At 46.8% G+C, this 23,181-nt stretch overlaps 1 protein-coding gene across 3 annotated transcripts in view; it reads left to right on the top strand.

The window, feature by feature from the left end:
• Nucleotides 1–23,181, top strand: part of Cfap251 (cilia and flagella associated protein 251) — a 71,231-nt gene that overhangs the window by 26,282 nt on the left and 21,768 nt on the right. For all 3 annotated transcript variants that reach the window (XM_076922819.1, XM_076922817.1, XM_076922818.1), the window contains exons 10-19: nt 5,358–5,584; nt 8,103–8,297; nt 9,031–9,281; nt 9,517–9,668; nt 10,526–10,699; nt 11,107–11,291; nt 18,066–18,180; nt 18,954–19,117; nt 22,232–22,322; nt 22,540–22,683. In XM_076922819.1, the coding sequence (XP_076778934.1) occupies nt 5,358–5,584; nt 8,103–8,297; nt 9,031–9,281; nt 9,517–9,668; nt 10,526–10,699; nt 11,107–11,291; nt 18,066–18,180; nt 18,954–19,117; nt 22,232–22,322; nt 22,540–22,683 (1,698 nt within the window). The remainder of the gene's footprint in view (nt 1–5,357; nt 5,585–8,102; nt 8,298–9,030; nt 9,282–9,516; nt 9,669–10,525; nt 10,700–11,106; nt 11,292–18,065; nt 18,181–18,953; nt 19,118–22,231; nt 22,323–22,539; nt 22,684–23,181) is intronic.

Here is a 23,181-nt window from a genome sequence, read left to right on the forward strand (position 1 = left end):
ATTATTTGTGCTGGAGAAGGGGGAAACTCAAGAGAATGAACATGCAATCCAATCACATATGCTGTCTTCCCATTAGATGAGCCATCTGTAAATACAGTAAGCGCATTTTCTATGGGCTGCATGCATAAATTTACAAGAAATACAAAAGCATGCATAGGGAAAAACAACTTGTCTTTTGGATAATGATTATCACTTTTGCCTGAAAAACTTGCACATGCAATAGGCCAAATATCAGTATTCTGCAATAACCAATTTAACTGCTGTTTAGAATAAGGAATAAATGTTTCATCAGGTTCTTTCCCAAAATATTTTCTTGATTCTATTATACAATTCTGTATTAACAAAGCTACAGCTTCATAATAGGATGTTAAAACTTTACTTGGAGATGAAGAAAGATGAATCCACATTAATGGTCCCTTTTGCCAAAGGACTGCTGTGGGCTCATGAGTTGTAGCAAGGATGCAAGCAGCCAACAATTGAGCATAGTCTATACAATGTATCTGCTGTTGGCTAACAGCTTTCTCCACCTCCTGCAAAGGAATCCATCCCTCATCAGTTAATTGTCAAGGGGAATTAGTATTTGCATCCCCCTTGAGGGTATCAAACAGAGGTTTAAGTTCTTTTATGGTAAGTTTAAGATGAGGTCTTAGCCAATCAATATCTCCTAACAACTTTTGAAAATCATTAAAAGCAAACTAATTTTTTTGCATGTACACCTGCAGGCCAGAAGAGGGCACCAGATCCCATTACAGATGGTTGTGAGCCACCATGTGGTTGCTGGGAATTGAACTCGGGACCTCCATAACAGCAATCAGCGCTTTGCGCTTTTAACTGCTAAGCCATCTCTCCAGCCTTATCTTTTCTTACTGGAATTTTCTGTGCCATAATCTGTTTAGGAAGAAAAAAAAAATGCTGGCCCCTTTAAGAGCAGCTTTTACAGACAGTGAGCCCCTGGCAGGGCTTCTCCAGCTGTGCTGGACTCCTAACCACAGGTGCAGGGCTCCAAAGGCCAACTGAAACTGCTTTTTATTTTTACTTTTTTTTTTTTTTGAAACTAGTTAAAAACTAAATCAAAGGGTGAACTAGTAGATAAAGTTTTAACTAATTTTTTCTTTTGAACATGAAACAGAACATTCAAGCAATGAAACAAAAACACAGACATAAACAGACATGGACAGATTGGTGTACCAAGGACAGACAATAGACAGAGGGAAGATGACTATATGTCCCACAAAAGGGACCCAGATATCCTACCTAAAGGATCCCAAACTAAGCATTCCTCCAGTAGGAGCCAGAGAGGATGCAGGATGTCTCCTGACCTCCGCCTGACCCTCGGAGAGCTCTGAGACAGCCTATGTTCATTTTCCTTCTCCAAAGCATCAACAGATTGTCGGGGGGAGGACTGCTTTTCTCAAACCCATGTCTAGGGTGTAAACTATCTTAGTCAGCGTCCAAAGACTAAAAGCATCTATGAGAATTACTTTCGCTTCTCTAGATTTTAGCATAACTCTAAACATATACACAAAACACACCTTACCATTACTTTGTCCTTCTACAAGGTTTACTTACCACTGGCCCAAATCTTCTTTACTTTCCTTTGCGTCAGCTTCCAGTTCCCAGGGTGTCCTTCACTGTATCCCGTTACTGGAGCTCCAGTGTTGAGGCGCCATCTGACCAAGCCAGCTCAGTCAGTCAACAGGTTCTCCAGTGCAGGAGTGAGGATTAAAAAGAAAAAAGATGATTAGACATCATAGCATGACCCCAGCCAATTCTGAGGCTGAAGGCTGAGGCGGGTTTATTTTTTCTCAATTTTCTTTTAAACCATTTTAATTACATGTAAGTATTTAGGTCAGTTCAAGGTTGAGGAACTAGCAATATAATAGATACAAATAGTCAAGGAACAAACAAAGCAATAGACAAAGTCCCGAGATCACTCCCATGGTCACTCTCAAGATCAATGTTTCTAAGGGCTCATGAGGAGATAAAAGTATCTGCGCCTCCTTCCCTGTCCTCGCCCACAGTCATATCCATGCCTAAGGCCTACCTCTTTGTTCTAGCCTAAGACTTAGATTCCTGACTGAAATTACTTTTCTGTTTTAGCCTAAAATTAGATTCCTGCCTGAACTTACTTCCTTGTCATGGCCCAATGTCAGATTCCTGCCAAACAGCCCCAAAAACTCTCCACAAGAAAACATTGTAAAAATAAAACAAAAACGGGCTGAAGAGATGGCTCAGCGCAGTTAAGAGCAATGACTGCTCTTCCAGAGGTCTTGAGTTCAATTCCCAGCAACCACATGGTGGCTCACAACCATCTGTAATGGGATCTGAAGCCCTCTTCTGATGTGTGTCTGAAGACGGCTACAATGTACTCATATACATAAAACAAATAAATGCTTTAAAAAAATAAAACAAAACATTATGGAAAAAAGTCACAGCCAGGGCTGGTAGTGCATGCTTTTAATCCCAGCACTCTGGAGGCAGAGGCAGGAGAATCTCTGAGTTCAAGGCCAGCCTGGCCTACAGATGGAGTTCCAGGCAGCCAGAACTACACAGAGAGACTCTGTCTCAAAAAACCAAAAAAACAACCAACCAACCAAATAAAAAGATACATTTTCAAAGATACATTTTAGATGTAACATTGAGGGCCAGGTGTGATGGCACACCCCTTTGATCCCAGCACTTGGGAGACAGAGGCAGCTGGATCTTTGTGTTCAAGGGCAGCCTGGTCTACAGAGTGAGTTCCAGTCCATCAAGGACTGGTGGCACAGTGGCTCAAACAAAACTGGAAAAAATCCCAACAATATTGAGGGCTGAGGACATAGTAGTTCGGTTGGTACAGTGCTTGCCTACGACGCACAAAAGCCCTGGGTTCAATCCCCAGCAACTCATAAACTAGATATGATGGTGAATGTCTGTAATTCCCAGGACAAAGGAGGTAGAGAGGTCCATGAATTTCAGGAGTTTCAAATTCAAGGCTGGTATATAGGAAATCCTGGAGAGGAGGTGGGGGAGAATCTTAGATTTACTTCCCTTCTCTCTTCCCTTCTCTGATGGAGCCCAGGGTCTCGAGTGGCGTAGGCAAGCACTTTGAGTTACACATGTAGTTTCATTAGCAAGGTACTCACAGCAAACTGAACCCTGTCCAGACCATAGGATACAATGTTTCCTTCGCAAGGCAGGTGCTATGAAACTAGACAGTACTCCCTTCCAGGGAGCGGGTAAGTTAAAATACCTACATCGCCAACAAAACACACCAAAGAGGCCAGGAAGGACATTTGTTCACAGTGTGAGTTGAAATCAAACAGCAAGGGATCATCTTGTCCAATCTCAGTCAGAGAGGTTCACGTGGAGTTTCCGCCAGTCTGCATACCCACGTGGCCACAGATGACGGTGGCAGAGCTGGCTTGATTCTCAGGTTACAGAAGGCAGGTGAGAACTCACAGAAACACAGTTTGCCAAGAGCAGATGCTAATTACAGTTCGAAGCGACAAAAATATCTTGCATGGACACATGCCTGCACGGAGAGGAACATGATCCTGCTTGACAAAAACCTCTGGATCCGTCTGTGTTCAAGTTCAGAGACAAACTACTGGCTTTTTTTTTTTTTTTTTTTTTTTTTTTTTTTTTTTTTTTTTTTTTTTTTATGTCAGTTTGACACAAGTTACAGTTATCTGAAAGGAGGTAACCTCAATTAAGAAAATGCCTCCATAAGACCCAGCCATAGAGCATTTTCTTAATTAGTGATTGGTGCTGGAGGGCCCATCCTAATTGTGGGTGATGCCATCCCTGGGCTGGTGTTGCCAGGTGTTGGCAAGCCTTTAATCCCAGCACTGGGGAAGCAGAGACAGACAGAACGCTGTGAGTTTGAGGCCAATCTGTTCTACAGGGTGAGTTCCAGGACAGCCAGGGCTACACAGAGAAACCCTGTTTCAGAGAGATGGCTCAGTGGTTAAGAGCACTGCCTGCTCTTCCAGAGGTCCTGAGTTCAATTCCCAGCAACCACATGGTGGCTTACAACCATCGGTAATGGGATCCAATGCCCTCTTCTGGTGTGTCTGAAGATAGCTACAGTGTACATGAAATAAATAAATCTTTAAAAAGAAAAATCCTGTTTCAAATGACAAGAGAAAACAAAAAACAAAACCAAAAAAAACGAAAAAAAGAAAGAAGAGGAAAAAAAAAGAAAAGAGAAAAGAAAGCAGGCTGAGCAATCTAGGACAAGCCAGTAAGCAGCAACCCCGTGGATTCCATTTCAGCTCCTGACTAAGCTGAATCAACCCTTTCCTCCTCAAGTTGCTTTTGGTCATGGTGTCTTATCACAGCAATGAAAAACTCTGAGACACAAACCTGGGGTCTTCCTGAAGAGGACACTGGGCAGAAGATTTGCTATGTCATGTAATTACTGAGTTTCCTTCCTCCCTCCCTTCCTCATTTATTGCTCTGTGTGTGTGTGTGTGTATAATATTTTATTTTGAAATTGTGCAATGTAAGTGTGAAGTTACATCCTGTGAGCACAGGTGCCTTGGAAACCAGAGGTATCAGATGCCCTGGAGCTGGAATCACAGCCTGTTTGAGCTGCCCTACATGGGTATTGGGATCCAGTAGTCCTCTGGGAGAGCAGTATTTGCTTTTACTTGCTGCGCCATCTCTCCAGCCCTCTTTCCATTCCATATTTCATCTCTGAAACACTGTATAAGAAAGATGGCTGAATGCTTTATTTATTTCCCCAAGCATCCACTGAATAAGAGGTCTTACAAAGCATTCTTACGCCAAGGGCTGAAACAATGTCTTCTGATAGGACAATACCATTACTGTCAAAGGACATCAGGGTAATTATTTTGTTTTTCACCTAGAACACGTTTCTGCTCATGAAAGACTACGGGTTTAAAAGACTCTATGAGAGAAGCTGGACAGGTATAAGCAGTAATTAGCCAACCTTTTGGTCATATTAAATAGTATAATTGGTGAGTCGGAGAAATGGCTCGTTAGTTAAGAGCACTGGCTACCCTTCCAGAGGAGCTGGGTTCGATTCCCAGCAACCACATAGCAGCTCAAAATTGCCTGTAATTCACAGCCTCACACAGACTTACATGCAGGCAAAACACCAATGCACATGAAATAAAAATATATAAATAATTTAAGCAGTGTAACTGAGCATGGCACATGACCCTCACTGAACTCAGGAGCGGTCCACCTGTGGGTTGTTTTTTTTTTTTTTTAGCAATTTCTGTTTTCCTCTTTCTGCCTTGTTGTATTTATATTATAATGTTATAAAATGCCACACGTCTGCATGTTTTGGTTCTATTATTATCATTATTATTACTGACTGTAACTCATAACCTGTCTTTGAAACACAGACGTTCAACAAACTTGTGGGGAAATTCAGCCAGTCTGTTTTTCACTTGAAGCTACCACAAATACTGTCGGCAACAAAGGAAGGGAAACTGGTTGTCTGGGACATACACTATCCACCCTCCTCTTCTTCCTCCTCCTCCTCCTCCGTCTCGGCCTTCCCTTACATCAAGCCTCGAAAACTGGTCCATTTACAGAAGGAAGCCATCACAGTGCTCACGACAATCGACAGGTAATGAGGCTGGTCAAAGAGGACCCTGGTGAGGTCACAAAAACTATATAATTACATAGTTTTCTCCCTCTTTGCCGTTTCTGAGTTTCACAGCTTATTTTTTTTTAGTTGTTGTTACATTTTATACAATGTATATTCCTAAATGTATTAATACAACCTGCACAGTCTGCATATATATTGCTGTTGTATGCACACAATTTCTGGTCTGAACACTGGATATTGGATAGGCAGTCAGGGGTTCTTCCTGGGCAAGAGTATTTTTCTCAGTATTCCCAGTATCTGTGGTTCTTTGTTAAAACCCCTTTCATATATAGATTCATAGATGCATAGAGTATTTCTTTGGAGAGTTGTAATTATAACCAAGGGCATTAGCTGCCTCTCAGCAGAAGAACTGAACACTTTGAGGCTCAGGATAGAAATGGGCTCTTTCTTAGCTCTTATTTGTACTAAGTAGATCTTAGTATATTTTATGTTTTCTTTCTTTTCTTTTTTTTTTTTTTTTTTTTTTTTTCGGGGTCTAATAGAATAGCCCCGTAAAGCTTGGAATTCACTCTGTAGGCCAGGCTGTCCTGGAACTCAACAGAGATCTGCCTCTACCTTCTCAGAGCTAGAATTAAAAGTGTGTACCACTATGCCCAGTCCCTAAACTAGACTTTTGAACAAACTCACAGACACACATCATCTTTAAAAATTCTGTGTTAGTGAAACAAACAGCATCTCTTTTTTTTTTCCTGTGCTGCTCAAACCTGTTCCATACCCCAACATTTCATACACTAAATGTAAGAAAACATGACAAGAGGCTTGCCATTAAGAGCGCTTGGTCTTGCAGAAGACCAGAGTTCAGTTCCTCACACCCACAGGGTAGTTTACACTCATCCAGAACTTCATTTCTAGGGGATCCAACACCCCCCTTCTAACCTCCGAAGGCACCAGGCATGCATGTGGCACACATTCATTTACTTAGGCAAAACACTCACGCACATAACCATTTTTTAAAATCTTTAAAAAAAAATTAAAAAATAGAACTCTTGAGACAAGGTCTCATGAGGTATCGGGGCCTGGTCCTAAGCTTGTCTTCCTGCCTCACACTCCCAAGAATTCCTAAGAATTCCCTTAGATCATGTTCTACCACCCCTGGCATTCATATCCTAAATGCGCAGTTCCCGGGTCTGATCATGAAAACCCGATGGTTCTAGTGCAGTCCCTGGGACCCATGAAAAGGAGGAAGCAGAGAACTGACTTTCAGGAGTTGTCCTTTGACCTGCGCGCGCGCACACACACACACACCGTGCATTCATGCCCACACCCCAGTAACTTTATAAGGGTTTCATGTACAGTGCTTGGCACATGGGGAAACCCTAGGTTAAAGAAAAAGACAAACCAGGCGTCATTAGTGTGTTAGGAGCACTCCTGAAGCTCACTCCAGTGAGCCGCCGTCCAATCGGCCTCGGCTGAGAACATTCGCTTCCCGCTGTGCTGTATGGCGCTGCACAGTTGTCGTCTAGAGGTGTGAGAATACGTGTTAGAGCAGAGATGGATGCTACAGTTGATCTTCAGTTAGCTTCAGGGTAGAGGCTTTGAAGACCAGGCCTGCCTTCCCCTCTTCCCATACTAAGGGGAAGAGGGCTTCACAAACACTGGGGGAGCTTTGCGGCTTCTGTGCAGCAGAGGGCAGTAAAGGCAGCCCCGGCCAATTACTCTGCCCACCTGCCTTGCTTATTAATCAGAAATCTCATTTAATCAGCCTGCCTAACATTGGAGAAAATTTATTCTTTCTCCCTCTGTCATTAGAATTCTTTTAAAGTCTTTTAAAAAATTTAAAAAATTAAAAAAAAAAAAAAAGCTCTCTTAGGATGGATTGGAGGACTGGAAATAAAAGCCGCCTTGTTGTCACCGGGCGCTGCCTTTTCCTGTGATGACAGGGCGTGGCTTTAAGGTGATTCTAACAGCAGAGTCTTCTTAGAAAGCAGTTTGTGTCCCACTGCTCTCCAGTGTCATCTGTAGTCATAGGGCAGTGACTGTAAGTCAGTCACCCAACCACTGTAAGGGATTGACTTTGGAACCAGAAGAGTGTTTGAGAAAACATGCTAGTTGCTTTAGGCACACTGGGTTCCTGTGTACTCTAGGCATGGAGCCCAGATAGGTATATGTGGTGTTTGTTATATACTTACAGTACAAGATTTTTTTTTTTTTTCCAGGACTGGGTATCTCTATCTACCCCTGGCTGTCCTGGAACTTGCTCTATAGACCAGGCTGTTCTCAAACTCAGAGATCCACCTGCCTCTGTCTCCTGAATGCTAGGATTAAAGGCGTGTGCCACCACCGCTGGGTTTTGAGCAAATCTCTTAACTTCTTTTCAGCCTTGGAGTGTAAAATAGGGTTGCAGTCAAGGCAGCCTCGTTGGGCAGCACTGTATGGAACGTTACCTGGGCTCCAGGGCCTGCCACAGTTAGACGTTGCAGGGATGGGTTCTCCCCATTAGTGCTACGAAACAGCCTGGTATTTTTCTCTGTTTTAGCTACATCGTCACAGGCGACATTAAAGGTAACATTAAGTTCTACGATCACACCCTCTCCATTGTCAACTGGTACAGCAACTTCAAACTGAGTGCCATAAGGACTCTGTCCTTTTCAAAGACCCTACCAAGTCCACCGACCGAGAAATCCAACCTCCCCACAGACTGCACTTTAAGAGGTGACCTTTTCGTTGTCAGGTGAGCCGTTGGGGAAATCTCATCATCCAGACGGCCAAGAAATGGCTGATGCCCCCTTTCAGTTTGCATGCGGTGCGACAAATGTGTCTCTTGTTTCTAGGATATTGCATTGAGGGAACACACCTTCCTAGTTAGCCTCAGAGATGGCTCCTTGACTGAACCAGTATTGGATTTAAAAAAAAAATAGTTGAAAATTTTACTATCTAGAAGCCCGAGTAACTGGGAGTTGGGTGGCTTTTATCCCTGAGTTCTCCTCTCCACGCTGCCTGCCTGGAGTCCTTGGCCGTGGGTTAGCCTCATTTCTTAGAGCTGAGTATGTCCTAGCCACTGTTAAAGGCACTGGGTAATTAATAGCCATAACATTTCAAGACTGAATTATCTGTGAGTCTGCTTAATTACCCTTGCTGTCTTTACAGGCACAGCCGTATATGTGCGCCCGACTCCATATTTGCATACACAAATGAATATTTGCATGCGTAGATTAGCTAATTGTACAACGGACTGTCCATCTGCATACTTAATGACTCAATTTCCATGTGAGAAAGCGGGCTTTTTTTTTTCACTTGCAAATGGAGGCTGTTGGATGTTGGTGGTGTATTTTTGGAGATGTTGGGTTAATAATGTCACCAGATTACAGACAACAAAGGCAGCTCCCGTGCAGCTAGAAGCGGAACGGCTGGCGTGGCTGTCCACTGCAAACGTTGATCCTCTTGGGCCTCTCCTTGGCAAACAGGAATTTTATCATTGGGACGTTTGACGCCACCGTGTACCACATGACAGTGGATGGCACCAAACTTGAGAAGCTCTTTGTGGAGCCCAGGGATGCAGTCCACGCCATCTCCTGCCACCCGTACCAGCCCCTCATCGCAGTCGGGAGTATCTGCGGGATGATCAAAGTGTGGGACTTCGAGAGGAAGGTCTATCTGTTCAGCAGGGCCTTTGAGAAGGGGCTTGGAGTCCAGTGTCTGACCTACAACCCTGAAGGTACTTGGACTCTCAGCAGGTTCCGAGATACCCAGAGGGGCTGTGCCCTGGGCTGTTCTCCACTGTCCCCCCAATCCCCCACACAGCTGAGCCTTAGTGTCCTTCCCAAGCTGCCTTGATTCCCAGTTTCCCAGTTTCCCTGTGGAGATTCTTCCTTCTGCTCATTGCAGCAGACTTACCCTCAGAATGGAGGGAGTCCCCTTTTCCTTCATCGTTCTCGGGCTTGCCATTTCAGGAGCCCTGCTTGGAGCTGGCTTCACCGAGGGGACAGTTTATATTCTTGATGCGATGTCCTTAGAAAATGAAAGCTCAGAGCCCTTCAAATATTCCAAAAGCAGCGTGTCTCATGTCAGCTTCTCACACGACTCCAATTACATGGCGACGGCCGTGAGTAGCTCCCTCTGCTCCATGCTCTTGCCTATGGACAAAGGGGTGAGGGGTCTGGGGAAAGTGGAGTTATATTCCAGTCAAGCTGGGGTGCAAAGGGAAAGGGAAAGAAAGGGTTGGCAACGCAGAGGAACTTCGGTGGGCGGACAGAAGCAGGGCCTTAGAACATTCAGACTTGGATTCTGCAGCCCCGGGAGGATGGCCGGCTGCTGTGCTCCTGGGAGCCCATCTCTAGCCCATCTTTCATCCCTCTGATCATTTTGACAAGGCAACCTTGTCATTGATTGACCTCAATGTCCTTCGTCAGGGTTTTGGATTCTGTTCCTTCCCTCTGTCCCCCGGTCTGCCTTTCTGTCGGATGTGGCAGTTGGGGTGGCAGCGAGGAAGGTCCTCATTGGACCACCTCCCCCTGGCATTCCACTTACATACAGCCTGGCCTCCGGCTGGTACACACAGCACTGGTAAGGACCAGAGCTATCCTGGCAACCAGCACGGATGTCAGTGCCTCCTGCAGGCTGCTCCCTGCCACTCCGCCCTGTATGAGACCTTTTTATTTTCTATAGCTAGACAAAGAGTGTGTGTGTGGGGGGAGGCAAAAAGACACAGGTCTGCTTTCCATGGTGGACAGTGTAAGAACATGGAGGGTGAGGCTGACGCCATACCTCTCCCCTTCCACCTTTGTCTATGCACCAATAGCCTCAGTCTCCCAGCCTGCAGAATGGGTACTTTTTCTGCATGTTCTGCTGCGTTAAGATTTGTCTGGATAACGTATCCTCAAGTCAAACGAGTCCGAAGACCACCATAATAAGTCCTGGGTCCTAAAGTTAAGGAAACAACTTCCACTCTTGCTCCCTTAGGACGCCAATTTCACTGTGGCTGTGTACGTAGTGGTGGTCAAAAATGGACAAAGGGTCTGGGAATATTTGGCAAGACTTCGCTCTCACCGCAACAGCATCCGAAGCCTCCTGTTCGGGGTTCACCTGGACAGCAACGAGCCCAGGCTGCTGAGCCTTGGTAAAGACAGATTCTTGGTGAGCTGTTCGGTTTGGTTCGCCTGATTGGTCACTGGCACCATGCTCAGCCCCCCCCCCATACACACCCACCTTGTTCAGGTTTGGGGTCCATTGGGCTTAGACTTAAGTTTTCCCTCCACCACATCCTGTCCGTCCTGTCCGTGTGTCCCTGGGCAGGCTACCCTGAATGTCTCTGACACCTACCTGCTCATGGGCCTGTGTGCCTGTGAGTGACAGCACCGCAGAGACTTGGGATCCATAGGCATGATGGGTTAGGGTGCTGAGCCTGCCATGCTGGTTATCCTGATGCAGAGTCAGAGGATTTCCCTTAGAGATGATAGAGGCTGACACACCTGGGGCTCGAAGCTTCTCAGCCAAGCTTGTCCTCCAGCCGGCTCCCCGTGTGTCCCCGTGCTCCTCGGCAGATCGAGTACAATCTTGTCAAGAGCTACAAAGACCACCTGGATGTCCTGGACATTCACCGAACAGACCAGGGCAACTACCCCACCTGCATGATCTGGTACCCGCCGCTCACCAAGGAGCTCTTTCTGCTCATCTGCAACAGCGGCTACAAAGTGAAGCTCTTCAACGCCACCACGAAGATGTGCAGGTGAGAGCCAGGGCATCCCACCAACGTGCTGGCTGTACCCATTGCTCAGTCCCCAGCTGCTAAGAGCTTTCCCTTCTCAGAGGGAGAAACTGAGTCACAGATAATGTCAGGTGTGTCCACCCAAGAGCACACAGCCAGGCCGTGCCTGCAGAAGGGTTCCGACCTGGGGTCCTTGCTCTAAGGCAGGTACCAGGGAGGTGAGGGACCCAGAGCTTGGTGCTCATGTATCTGTGAGGAACGCAGCCTGGAATGCTGGGAGTCACGGAGCTCCAAAGCCAGCCATCCTTTCCCACATAGGAGAGAAACCAAAACCAACTGTTTTTAACAAAACACCCCAATTGTTTGATTTTTTGTTGTTGTTTTGATTTTATTTTGAGAGAGGGTCTCACTCTATAGTCCTGGCCTCTGTGTCCTGGGACCTGGGATTACAGGTGTGTGCCCCACACCCAGCAAGCATGTCTGATTCTTCTTATGCTGCTTCTCAAAGGAGTTTTAAGTCCAGCTGACCACATTCATTCATTCATTCATTCCTTACCTGGGCCAGGCATTGTTCCAGGCAGGGAAAGTCTGTCCAGACAAAGCTCCCTCGTGGGACGGACACTTAGGTGATGGGGGCAACATTCTTGTTAGTAGGCCATGTGTGTGTGTGTGTGTGTGTGCATGTGTGTGCGTGCACATGTGTGTGTGCATGTGTGTGTGTGAGACAGAGAGAAAGAGAGAGAGAGAGAGAGAGAGAGAGAGAGAGAGGGAAGGAAAGAGAGAGTGCTGTGTATAAGGACTGGAAGGACAGCATGTGGAGAGGAAGTTCCTGGGGGCAGAGGGACTGCTGCCATTAGACTACTGAGAAGGTGGGGGGCGGAGCTTAGGGAGGGAGGAGTAAATCTGAAAGAACAGGCACTTGGGGGTCTGAGAAGTTCTAAGAAAGTGACTTGGTGGGAGTGGGACTTGAAAAGGGTGAGTGAGGAGGGTGGGAAGGTGGAGTGTATGGAGGATGGGGGACAGGGTAGGAGAGTCAGATCTAAAGTTGGACAAGGCAGGTTCCAGACCGTACAGCACACAAGAGCACCTGAGTTAGACTCTTGATCAGTGTGGAGGCCGAGCTGGGGTCAAAGGCAGAGGAAGTTAAAGCCCTGAGGCAGGAGACTGGAGGGAAAGAGGAGCTGGAGGTTGCAGACCACACCCGGGTCATCCATGGCAACACACAGTAGGAGGATCACCTTTCCCACAGAGGTAGCTTGCTGTTGGGGGTGGATCCCTTTTAAGTCCCATGGGCCCCAAGTTTCCCTCACCTGGGACACTGACAATGCTGTCCCCTGCAACCAGACCACCTTGTCTTCAGCTGCCCACAGCTTTGCAAAGTATTGTCCCTCTGAGGTCTGGGGAGGCTTCATCACTTCTGGAGAACCAGTAAGTCAGGCAGGCCAAGACTCAGCCTTAGGTTCTTGCTCTGACTCTGCCTCCTACTAGGGATTGCGCACAGGGTCAGACCTGGTCAACCCTGTGGGGAGGGAGCCTCTTTCCCAGTGACTGGCTGCCAGTGGGTATGGCTGGAAGTGCATGAAGAAGAGGGAATATTTGAAGCAGGAGACAGCAGCCCGGTAGCAACCTACTCAAGCTCAGAGGCTTTGAGGGAGCTCAGAGTTTTAACTGGTCGGTTGGTTTTAGCTTGTTTCTGAGCCGGGGTCTTGCTATGTAGCCGTCTCCTGAGTGCTGGGGATACAGGACTGTACCATCATAGCTGGCCAGGATCATGCCTTCAATCTCAGAGATTTCGAAAACCCCAGCCCCCACCCCCAGGCTCTCTTCCTGTTTGGTTTGGTTTTGTGGGGGTTTGTTTGTTTGTTTTTGTTTAGTTTTTCTTTTGGAGACACTGTCTCATTTTGTAGCCCAGGCTAGCTTTAAACTTACAACAAACCTCCTGCCTCAACCTCTCAAGTGTTGGGATTCCAAGCATGAACCATCTCACTCCTGCCCACTGCCCCCCCCCCCCCCCCCCCCCCGCCAGCAACAGTTCTTTTCCAGAAGGAGGAGAAAAAATGACAGCATCCTTACACCTTGACAGGAAGTAGAATCTGGCACAGTGTTTAAAATCCCTGAGAGTGAGTTGAACTTCAGAAGGTTCTTCTTTCACCCTCTTCAATGGACACACACTTCTGAGCAAAGGACATCCACAGAAATGCCCAGTCAGTCTCTAGAAACTGAATTCACAGGATAGGAGATGCAAGCATAGCATGCCTCAGGCTTGAAGCGCCCGCTAACAGTTATTCACTAGTAAAGACAGACAGCGGCTGTGTTGAACCCTGTGTGTGTGTGTGTGTGTGTGTGTGTGTGCGCACGTGTGTTTGTATTCTGTGTACATGTGTTCGTGTTTCTGCCTATTGGTCATCCATCTGAAGTTAGCTCAAAGCATCTTTTAAGAAAATAATATACAGGGCTGGAGAGATGGCTCAGTGGTTAAGAGCATTGGTTGCTCTTCCAGAGGTCCTGAGTTCAATTCCCAATGCCCACATGGCAGCTCACAACTGTTAGCTCCAGTTCCAGGGTGTCTGACACAGACATACACATAGGCTAAACACCAATGCACATAAAATAAAAATATACAAATCACTTAAATAAAATAAAACTATTAAAAAGAAAGAAAATGTACATGGCAAGAATAAATGGCCCCTCAGGAAACAAGTAATTACTGCAGGAGCCTGATGGCAGAGAACTGGCCCCTAAAAGTTGCCCTTTGACCTCCACCCACATACCACAGCATGTATGTGCCACCCACTGCACCATCCAGCCTCATCATAAACAGTAACAAAATTTTAAAAAAAGATACTATCACTTGTAACTTTAATCTTCTCAAATCCTGTTTTTAATGATGGTTCTTAAAGGCTTTAACCTCTCTTGTAGCCCATCACCCACCAGAGGTGGGGGAAAAGAAAGGATGGGGAAGTGCAGAGGGGGCGGGAAGTGGACCTGTTTAGAAAGGTTCTTTGGAGCAACTCCCGTCTGTTTTGTCTGAAAAATGGCAGTTCAGTTCACAGGTTAGCAGGCAGAGGCAGCTCCATCCACTTGTAAACACTTCACAGTTACACCAGCAGTCCTGTTCTGTAGACTCCGGTTGGCAACAGCGGTGACACAGCCTTGGTTTGAGTCAGCAGGAGGAACCCGGAGGATACCAGGAGAAGTTCTCGGCTGTGCCTCAGATCAGCAAAAGACTCCAGACCCACAAGCGTAGCACAGCTAGCTGTTCCAGCAAGCCAAGCTCTGTCTCTGTAACTCCATGGAGTCCTGTTTATACCCTGCAAATGTCACCTGTCCTCAGCATGTGCATCCAATCAGCCCGAGTCCTTGGAAGCAGCAAGAAACTGCAGCACACCACCAGATGCTTTGTTCTCTCTAAAGAATCCCAACCATTGCAGCTCAACTACGCGATGTAAGGCGGACCAATACATGTTTGTCATCAGCAAAGAATCCTTCATCACGTGTCCTTTCACGTGCTTGCTTTAGCAGAACATCCTCTCTCCTGTGTCTGCGTCAGTGAAACACTCCTTCACGAGTCTGCCTGAGCCATTCACACCTATGTCCACTTTAACGAAACGTTCCTTTACATGTTTGTCCCAGCAAAACACCATCCGGCCGAGCTTCCAAAGAACCTTTAAGTTTCTACTGCAGTCACTGCTCAGCTTCTAAACTCAAGTATAGAAAATAACTTAGCAAGGTTGGAAGTCGAGTTCATAAAGAATTTAAATGAAGGGCATATATAGCCCTGTGTAACCACTGCCTCTTCCTGTAGCTCCAGAACATTCCTCCCCTTCCAAAACAAGAGCCCCTTGCTTACAGCATCTCTTCTGTGGGAGAAATTTTAAGTCTGGTAACAACTGTTCAACTGGGAAGGAGTTGCCCTCTCGTGATGAACCCAAAAGAATTCTAAAATGCATTTTAGAATGTTTGAGAGAAAATAGAAAGGCAGCTTTCCATGGCCACAGAAGAAGGTCTGTGATCACAGAAGCAGGGGCTTGGCAGCCTCCAAGATGCAGACGAAAGCAAGACATCATATTTAACAAATGGGATTAGCAAAGATAAAAGTGATTGATGGTGCCGTGAGACCACAAGGGTGTGAGGAAGCAGGCTCGATCAACCAACCACTGTTGGGGGTGTAAATTGTCATAACCTTTGGGGAGAGCAATTTGTCACCCTCTGTTCAATTTTATATCCTCCGACTTCTAGGAACGAAGCCTGCGGAAGTGCCATGCGCTTATGCCAAGACATAAGTAAAAGGATCTCTTGTTTGGGAATATATTTTGAAATGGAAGCAATCCAAGATGTCTGTTAATAGGGCATTGGTTAAGTGATGTCTTGTCAGTACACCAGAACACAATGGTGCTTTTGGCACAGGGGGAAAATAGCCAATGAGAAAGCTGTCTATGCAGTAACATGGCAGCATCTCCAAGAGAGAGTAAGAGACGAAGCAAACTGCAAACAAGTATGAATATTTTAATTCCCTCTTCATATGACCTCACACTTATGTAAACTCTTGGTGAATCGTATGTACCAGTTATACCTGTGCCTTTCTTGGGACAGGGCACACATTGTAGAATATGGATGTTATATTTTACATATATCTAAAGGTTTGAACCTTTTTAAAAAAAAAAAAAAACAATGAATATGAAATGGCTTTCAGTCAGAATGAAGAGATAGGAACTTTGTAAAATTGGTAGACAGGTTGACTGTCACTGGCTGACAGCTACATATGATGTGCCAGGAACTGTTTGGAGCACTTTAAAAAAAAAAACAAAACAAAAACTGTATTCACTAAGCTGTGCGGTTCAAAAAACATCCATCACACCCAAAAGGGCTGGCTGGGGATTTGGCTCAGTTTGTAGAATGCTTGCCTCCCATGTACAAAGTCCTGGGTTCAATCCCTACTACCTAATTAACCAGACATGCATGTCTCTAGTGCCTGCACTTGGGACGTCAAGACAGGAGGACCATTCATTCAGGGCTATCCTAGGCTACCTAGGGAGTCCACATCAAAAAGCAAGAAACAAAAAACCAAACTCTGGCCAGGCAGTGGTGTTGCACGCCATTAATCCCAGCACTTGGGAGGCAGAGGCAGGCAGATTTCTGAGTTTGAGACCAGCCTGGTCTACAGAGTGAGTTCCAGGACAGCCAGGGCTAAACAGAGAAACCCTGTCTCGAAAAACCAAAACCAAACCAAACCAAAACAACAAAACAAAAACAAAACAAAACAAAACAAAAAACAAAACAAACTCTGGCTTCCATCAGTAGACGCTCCCTAGCCCTGGCCTCTGTGTCTTCAAAAGCCACCGGCCTGCTCCTGTCCACAACGTATCTATTCTGCGCATGTCAACACAACTTCATATTCCTGGAGATGGGGTCATGCAGCATGTATCCTTTTGTGCCTGGCTTCTCTTGCTTAACATGTTCTTGAGACTCATCCACTTTGTGACATGAACCAGTGCCCTGTTACGTCTTAGGGTTGGCCCTATCCTGTCCACCTGTCCGTCTGCTGATGGTGATAGACATTTGCATTGTGCCCATTTTGTAGGGGTGTGAGCATTAGGGTGTAGGGTTGAGGGAGACATTCATACATATACTTTCCTGAATGGCCCTGGGATGGGCATTTCTGGGTCACTTGTAGTGACTTTATTTCCACAGTCCTTACCCCCCCCCCATATCCCTCCCCGAACTTCCCCAACCAGAGACAAAGATCCCTGTCTTTTCAAACCATGGCTCTGGGCTCTTAGCCCTGTTCCCTTGCCTCTGCCCACTTGCCAGCATGTGGAGGGGCCCCAGAAAAAGGCATTCACTGATACCTTAGTGCTTCAGTAAGTCCACCTGAATTAGAGCAAGCTAAGCTGGATACAGTGGCATGCACCTGCAGTTCCAGCTAGGCAGAAGGCGCTCTTGAACCTAGGAGTTTGAGGCCAGCTTAGGTAAAATACCAAGATCCAGAAAAGAAAAAAAAAAAAAAAAAAGAAAAAAAAAAAAAAAGGAAAAAAAAAAGGTGGAAGCAGTGAGATGTAGGACATCCTACATGATGGAAGGAGAGGGCCACCTCCCATAAGTTGTCACCTGACCTCCACCCATGCACACCCCAACACATGAATACAAAGATGTGATAAGACGTTATAAAGTCAAAGAGGCCCAACCAGCATCATTACAACTCGATGCTCTCCTCTGGTTCTGGTGACATGCATGTCACACAGACCTGTATTTAGGGATGTCTGCAACAGAGGATGGCGTCTCATTCCAGTCTGTGGGCCTGACACGGAGAAATCTCGTCTTTGCTCACATCCTGCCCAAGGTGTGCCATTTCCTGCCAGGCTTTTTTCTTGTCTGTTGTTCATAGGCAGTTCCTCAGGGTGTAACGTGGAGAGGGGAAGTCAGCACAAAGCTTCGCTCTTTACAGTGAGGGTGTCCCCCTGCGTTCCCTAGAGCATTTGCTGCTGGGATCCCATGCTCCTTGTTTACAGCAGCCGCTGGCAGCCCTTGAATGACAGGCTCTTAGGTAGGGATTAGCTGAGTGACAAGACAGGAAATTCAGAACCAGAAATACATAAGGAGTCCGGCGTGACCGTGCATGCCTGTCATCCCAGCCCTCAGGAGGCTGAGGCAAGGAGGATTGTGAGTTCTAGGCCAGCCTGGACCTCATAGCAAACCCCCAAACAACAGCAAAAAGTATGATAGTGTTAAGTCCAGTCTTCAAACATACATTGAAACTTAGAGTTTATACTTTCTTTTACCCCCCCCCCCATACAGGAAGACACTCCTTGGACCAGCGTATGGGTCGCCTATTGAGCAAGCACAGGTGCTCCCAGTAAAATCCACGCTGGAGCTGCAGAAGCGTTACTTGGTGTTCATTAACAAGGACAAGGTAGCAGCCCTCCCTCCTCTGCCTCTGTAGGATGGCTGCGTGCTGAGTCTATAAAGCCCCAGGGTCAGTGAGATGGCTCGGCCAGTAAAGGAGCTTACCACCTAGTCAGACCACCTGAGTTTGAACCCTGGGACCCCGTAGGAGGAGAGACTGACTTGGGAAAGTTGTTTCTTTGACTTCCAGACGTGCGCCCCTGTGGCGCCAATGTCCCTTCCCTAATAAATACATGTAATATTAGAACAGACATATCCCATGGGTCCTTAGTTCTGCTGCACAGAATTACCTCCATGTGGGTCGTTGGCCGTTGTGAAAATAGCCACAGATTAGTGAGAATGACTCTGGAAGTGTGTGTGTGTGTATGCGTGCGCGTGCACTTGGAGGTCAAAGGACAACTTTGAGCAGTCGGTTCTCTCCATCTACCATGTGAGTCCCGGGGATGGAACCCAGTCAGGTGTGGCAGCAAGTGACTTTACCCACTGAGCCATCTCACAGGCCCCTAGGAGATACGTCTAAGCTGAGGTCTCAAAGTTTCCCAGTGAAAATTCATGGCCTTCCAAAGGATGTTCTTCTTTCTTTTTATTGACCGGGGAAAAATCTAATTTGCATGGAAGATATATAAACCAGTTGCACCTCAATATATGTTAAGGTCATCTCTGACAGGTGGCCCCAGATGTGTGAGTGTACAGTATAAGTTTCTGGAGGTGAAACTTGGGTATGCCAGGCAAGGTTGAGACTCAAGTAGTCAAGTCTGAATCTCGATTTATACTTTCCAGGTTGGACTCCAGATCTTACCAGTTGACGGCAACCCACACAAAACATGCGCTATTGTTTGCCACCCGAACGGGGTGGCTGGACTGGCCCTTTCCCACGACGGCCACTTTGCCTTCACAGCGGGAGGCCAAGACCGCTCAGTGGTGCAGTGGAAAATTAACTTAGCGTATGTGAAGGGACATACCCTGGCCCCATAAGGAAATGTGTGTGTGTGTGTGTGCGCACATATTAATGTGTACCTATGCATATGGGTGCCTGAGACAGCCAGAAGAGGGTGTTGGATCCCCAGGAGCTGGAGTTAACCCAGGTGTGAGCCACCCAATGGGAACCCTTTTCATCACCGTTGGTCCACCCCTTAAACCCCATCTTTCCATTTGATTACAACAGACAGTTTCAGAGTGTCTGCTGCACGCCCCGAGTTGCGCTAGGACTGAACAGTACCTGGTTCTCAGGATGCTTCCTGGTGACCTTAATGTTCAGATCAAAGGCGGCTGTGCAGATCCATGGGCCACGCTCTAAATTTCCTGCTCGGGCACAGTGGCCCTGGCTCCACCTGGCTCCCGGAAGTGTTTCTCAGTATCTGCACATACTCATCCTGGCCAGAGAGACCAAGGCCAAGTCCCCAGCGTGGTCATTACAGCAACAGTCAGGATGAGCTAAGAGTCTGTTGCCTCTGGCTCCTCTGCCCTTCCGTGCCCTGAGAGGAGACCCGCTCTGCCTAAAGTAGAGCTGGAAAATTCTAGACTTGTACATCAAAGAATATAGGGACTTTTTAATGCCAAAGAAATAAGGGTTTTATTATAGCTTGGAGTCTCTGCTCCAGAATCTGGGCAGTTTTCTTAATATTTCTGATCCTTAGATTCTGTCTGTGAAGAGGGGGTAACAGCTTTTATAGGGTCCCGCAGGTTGACATATGCAAATGTAGTGACCAATCAAGTGCTAAAAGCTCTGTGAATTAGGGCCTCCTTCCTGCTCCTTCTTCCTGAAAAGGCACTTAAGCTGACCCTTTCGTCCATCCAAATACAGTGACCAGAACCACGGAAGAGCAAATGAGTGGGCAGCAAGCTCGTGTTTCTGATGCCACTGTCCACTTGAGCCTTTGGGGGCAAGGGCGACAGAAACTCCTCAGAGGCCCCTCCCTCAAAAAGCAGCCTGATTCATGTCCCAGTAACGTCTGCCCCTGCCATCTGCCAAGCATGCATCTTTCTCTTTATGGCAGATGTTAACGCTTTCCTTCTTACCCTGAACTTGAATGAAAATAGCAGGCAAAATCTGTTTTGGTGCTGTGATGGCTTCAAAGTGTAGCCTTTTGCCTCTGCTATCCTGAGTGAATTGATACATGAAACCGGGGGTGAGGGGTGGGGGGTGGGGAGGGGGAGGTGGGTTGGGGGGTTCAGAAACTGGAAGTGAGCTATCGGTCTACCCAGAAGCATTTCCCCAATAGGGACATGAGCTCCTCCACGTGTCACCCACTTGCCACCTGCAATCTTTGGGGCCAGTGGCACACTTCAGGGGAGGTGACCCCCCACACACACACACCTTCACTCTTGTCCTCAGTCAATGTGGGATCTGGTAGGGATTTCCAGTAGCTTCCCTATGCTTGGCCAGAATCCAGGCTTCTGAGAATTTCAATTTAATCTGTTGTGGGGACAAAGGATCATTATGAACTAATTAGTACTTTATTGCTGCTTCTGGTGACTTAATATGTTCAGCGTTTCACTAATGGAAAGAAATGTAAGAACACCAAATAAGGAAATAATACAATCGTCTACCAGGGCCCAGGTTATATTTCAGTTTGGTAGCGTGTCTGCCCAGCGCCCACAAAGCTCCGGGTTCCATTCCTAATACCACACAGTCATGCGTGCTGGCTAGTTTTATATCAACTTGACAAAAGATAACGTCATCGGAGAGAAGGGACGCCAGAAAGTCGGGCTCCTGGAGAGCCAAGTGCATTTTGCAGCCTTCCCTTGGGGGTTCTTGGTGCTGACAGGCTCCCACGTCACTTCTGGTCCTGATATTCCCTGCTCTTGGACAGCAGGTCTGAAAGTGGCTTTGTTATTCCTTGAGTCAGGATCAGGCCAGTTTTGGCCTGGAGGCACAGAAAAGGACCTGCTAGCTGAACACCTGGTAGCTTCCTGTCAGAGATAAGAAGTGAAGACCTGGCCCTGCGGGAGACTTCAGGCCCTCTGCTGGAACCACTAACGGGACAGAGGACATTCTGTGATTCTGCTGACATACACATGTAGGGTAGGGACATGTTGGTACTTGTCAGCCCTTGGTGTGGACAGAGATGCGCTTCTGGGCTCAGCCTTGGCCTGGGTGTTTTACGAAGCCATCTTGACTCTGTCCTCACAGTCATTCTGGGAGATGAGTGCAATTCTTATCTCCACATACATGTCACTAAACTTCCAAGGGGTCTCTTCATGGCTCAAGTAAGGAAATGGTTTCCGAGAAAGAGAAAGTGGCAAATCCTAATGTGTGTATTTAATTCTTGTGGCAGCCATGTATTACCCTACCCATTCTGCAGATGTGGAAACTGAGCTATTTCTTGTGGTCATACAGCTTGCCAGCAGGAAGAGTCAGGCCTCGAGTGCAGGCCCCTGTGATTCCAGGATACTTTATTTCCCCACCATGGGTCTTCACTGAAGTGGGTTCTAGTTCACTGAATTAGCAGAAATCCAGTGAGTAGCTTTTTTTTTTTTTCAGTGACTTTAGATTATTTGCCTTTTGTGTGAGGGAAAGTTGGTCGATCTCATGCAAAAGTAGGTTTTCTTCCCATTCAAAGGGCCTATTTTTGGAAAAATCTGACCCTGTGTTAGAGAGCAGAGGGTTATTTTTATCTGCTTGGCATGTGTCCCTGTGATCTCCCGGGTTTTTCTGGAAGCAATTATCGCTGGCAGTGCACCTGCACAGCACCCCAGCCATTCAGCATTGGTCGGCTGTGCTCAGCTAAAGAGGGTAGAGGTCTCAGACTGAAGCCTCCCCCAAGCCCCGGGACAGATATGGTCCCCAAAGATTACAGACAAATTGCCAGGCGCCTACCGTGTCATAAGAATGAGAATATCACCATAATTAAGGTGGGTGCCCTGCACGGCTGTGCGCCACACTTGAAACTGAATATTCTGTTGTAGGCTTTGTCACCATGGGACCTTCCTAGGCGAGGTGCAGAGACCCTGATGGTACAGATGCTGCGGGTGCCCTTCAGAGGCCACCATCTGTGTGGCTCCATGACTTCATGCTTGAGTACTCCCTAATGGTGACGTTTTTTCCATTGTTCCAGTGCCCTGGAGGCGGCCGTTTCTCTCGGGGGTGAAGACCTGACCCCGTTCTATGGTCTGGTGTCTGGTGGCAGGGAAGGAAAATTCTACAGGGTAACTATCATCAGAGTGAACACTTCCTGGGGACATCTAGTCAAGGCTGTAGAGCAAACATTGGGGCTTGACCCTCTTTTGCTTTTCTATAAAGCTCTGCCCCCACACTGAGCTTAGAATGAATTTTCTAGAAAAAAACAAAACAAAACAATATCCCAGTCATGGATGTATCTGACTTCAGATGGACTGTGTGCTGTTTCTGTCTCGTTTGACACAGGAGCTGGAGGACTACTTTTACTACTCTCAGATCCGCAGCCAAGGTATCGATACAATGGAGACCAGGCAGGTGTCGGAACACATCTGCCTGTCGGAGATGCCTTTTGTCATGAGAGCGATTGGTTTTTACCCATCGGAGGAGAAGGTAGGTAGGACACAAACAAGATCAGTGCTAGGATAGGCTATTTATAACAAGTGCCTCTGGGAAGAGTCTCTGTAGCCAGCTTGGAAATATGCCACTTTTCTCAAGTAAATAGATCAGCAAGAAGATTCTGAGAACTTAAGACGAGCTCTTGAGTAACTGACTGGAGGTAAAGATGTGTCCTGTCCCCCAAAACCGATTCCTTGTGCGTGTGTGATGTTAGATGTAATGGAGCCTCCTAAACCTTTGCTGCCTGGCCACTCTGGCCAGCGTGAGTATGTGCAAATCCTGAAAAGGAACCAGGACCTCTGTGTATCCCTGGCTGTGCTTGAACTCGCACTGTAGACCAGGCTGCTCTCACAAAGACCCACCTGCCTGTGCTCCCCAAGTGCTAGGACTAAAGGTGTGTGCCATCATGGCCAGCCTGCAACCTCTTTTTTGCCCAAGTAATTTTTACACAATCCTGGGTATATCCGTATATAAAATAGCTACACAAATCAA

The sequence above is a fragment of the Arvicanthis niloticus genome, chromosome 24, assembly GCF_011762505.2.
Source record: "Arvicanthis niloticus isolate mArvNil1 chromosome 24, mArvNil1.pat.X, whole genome shotgun sequence".
Taxonomy (NCBI): domain Eukaryota; kingdom Metazoa; phylum Chordata; class Mammalia; order Rodentia; family Muridae; genus Arvicanthis; species Arvicanthis niloticus.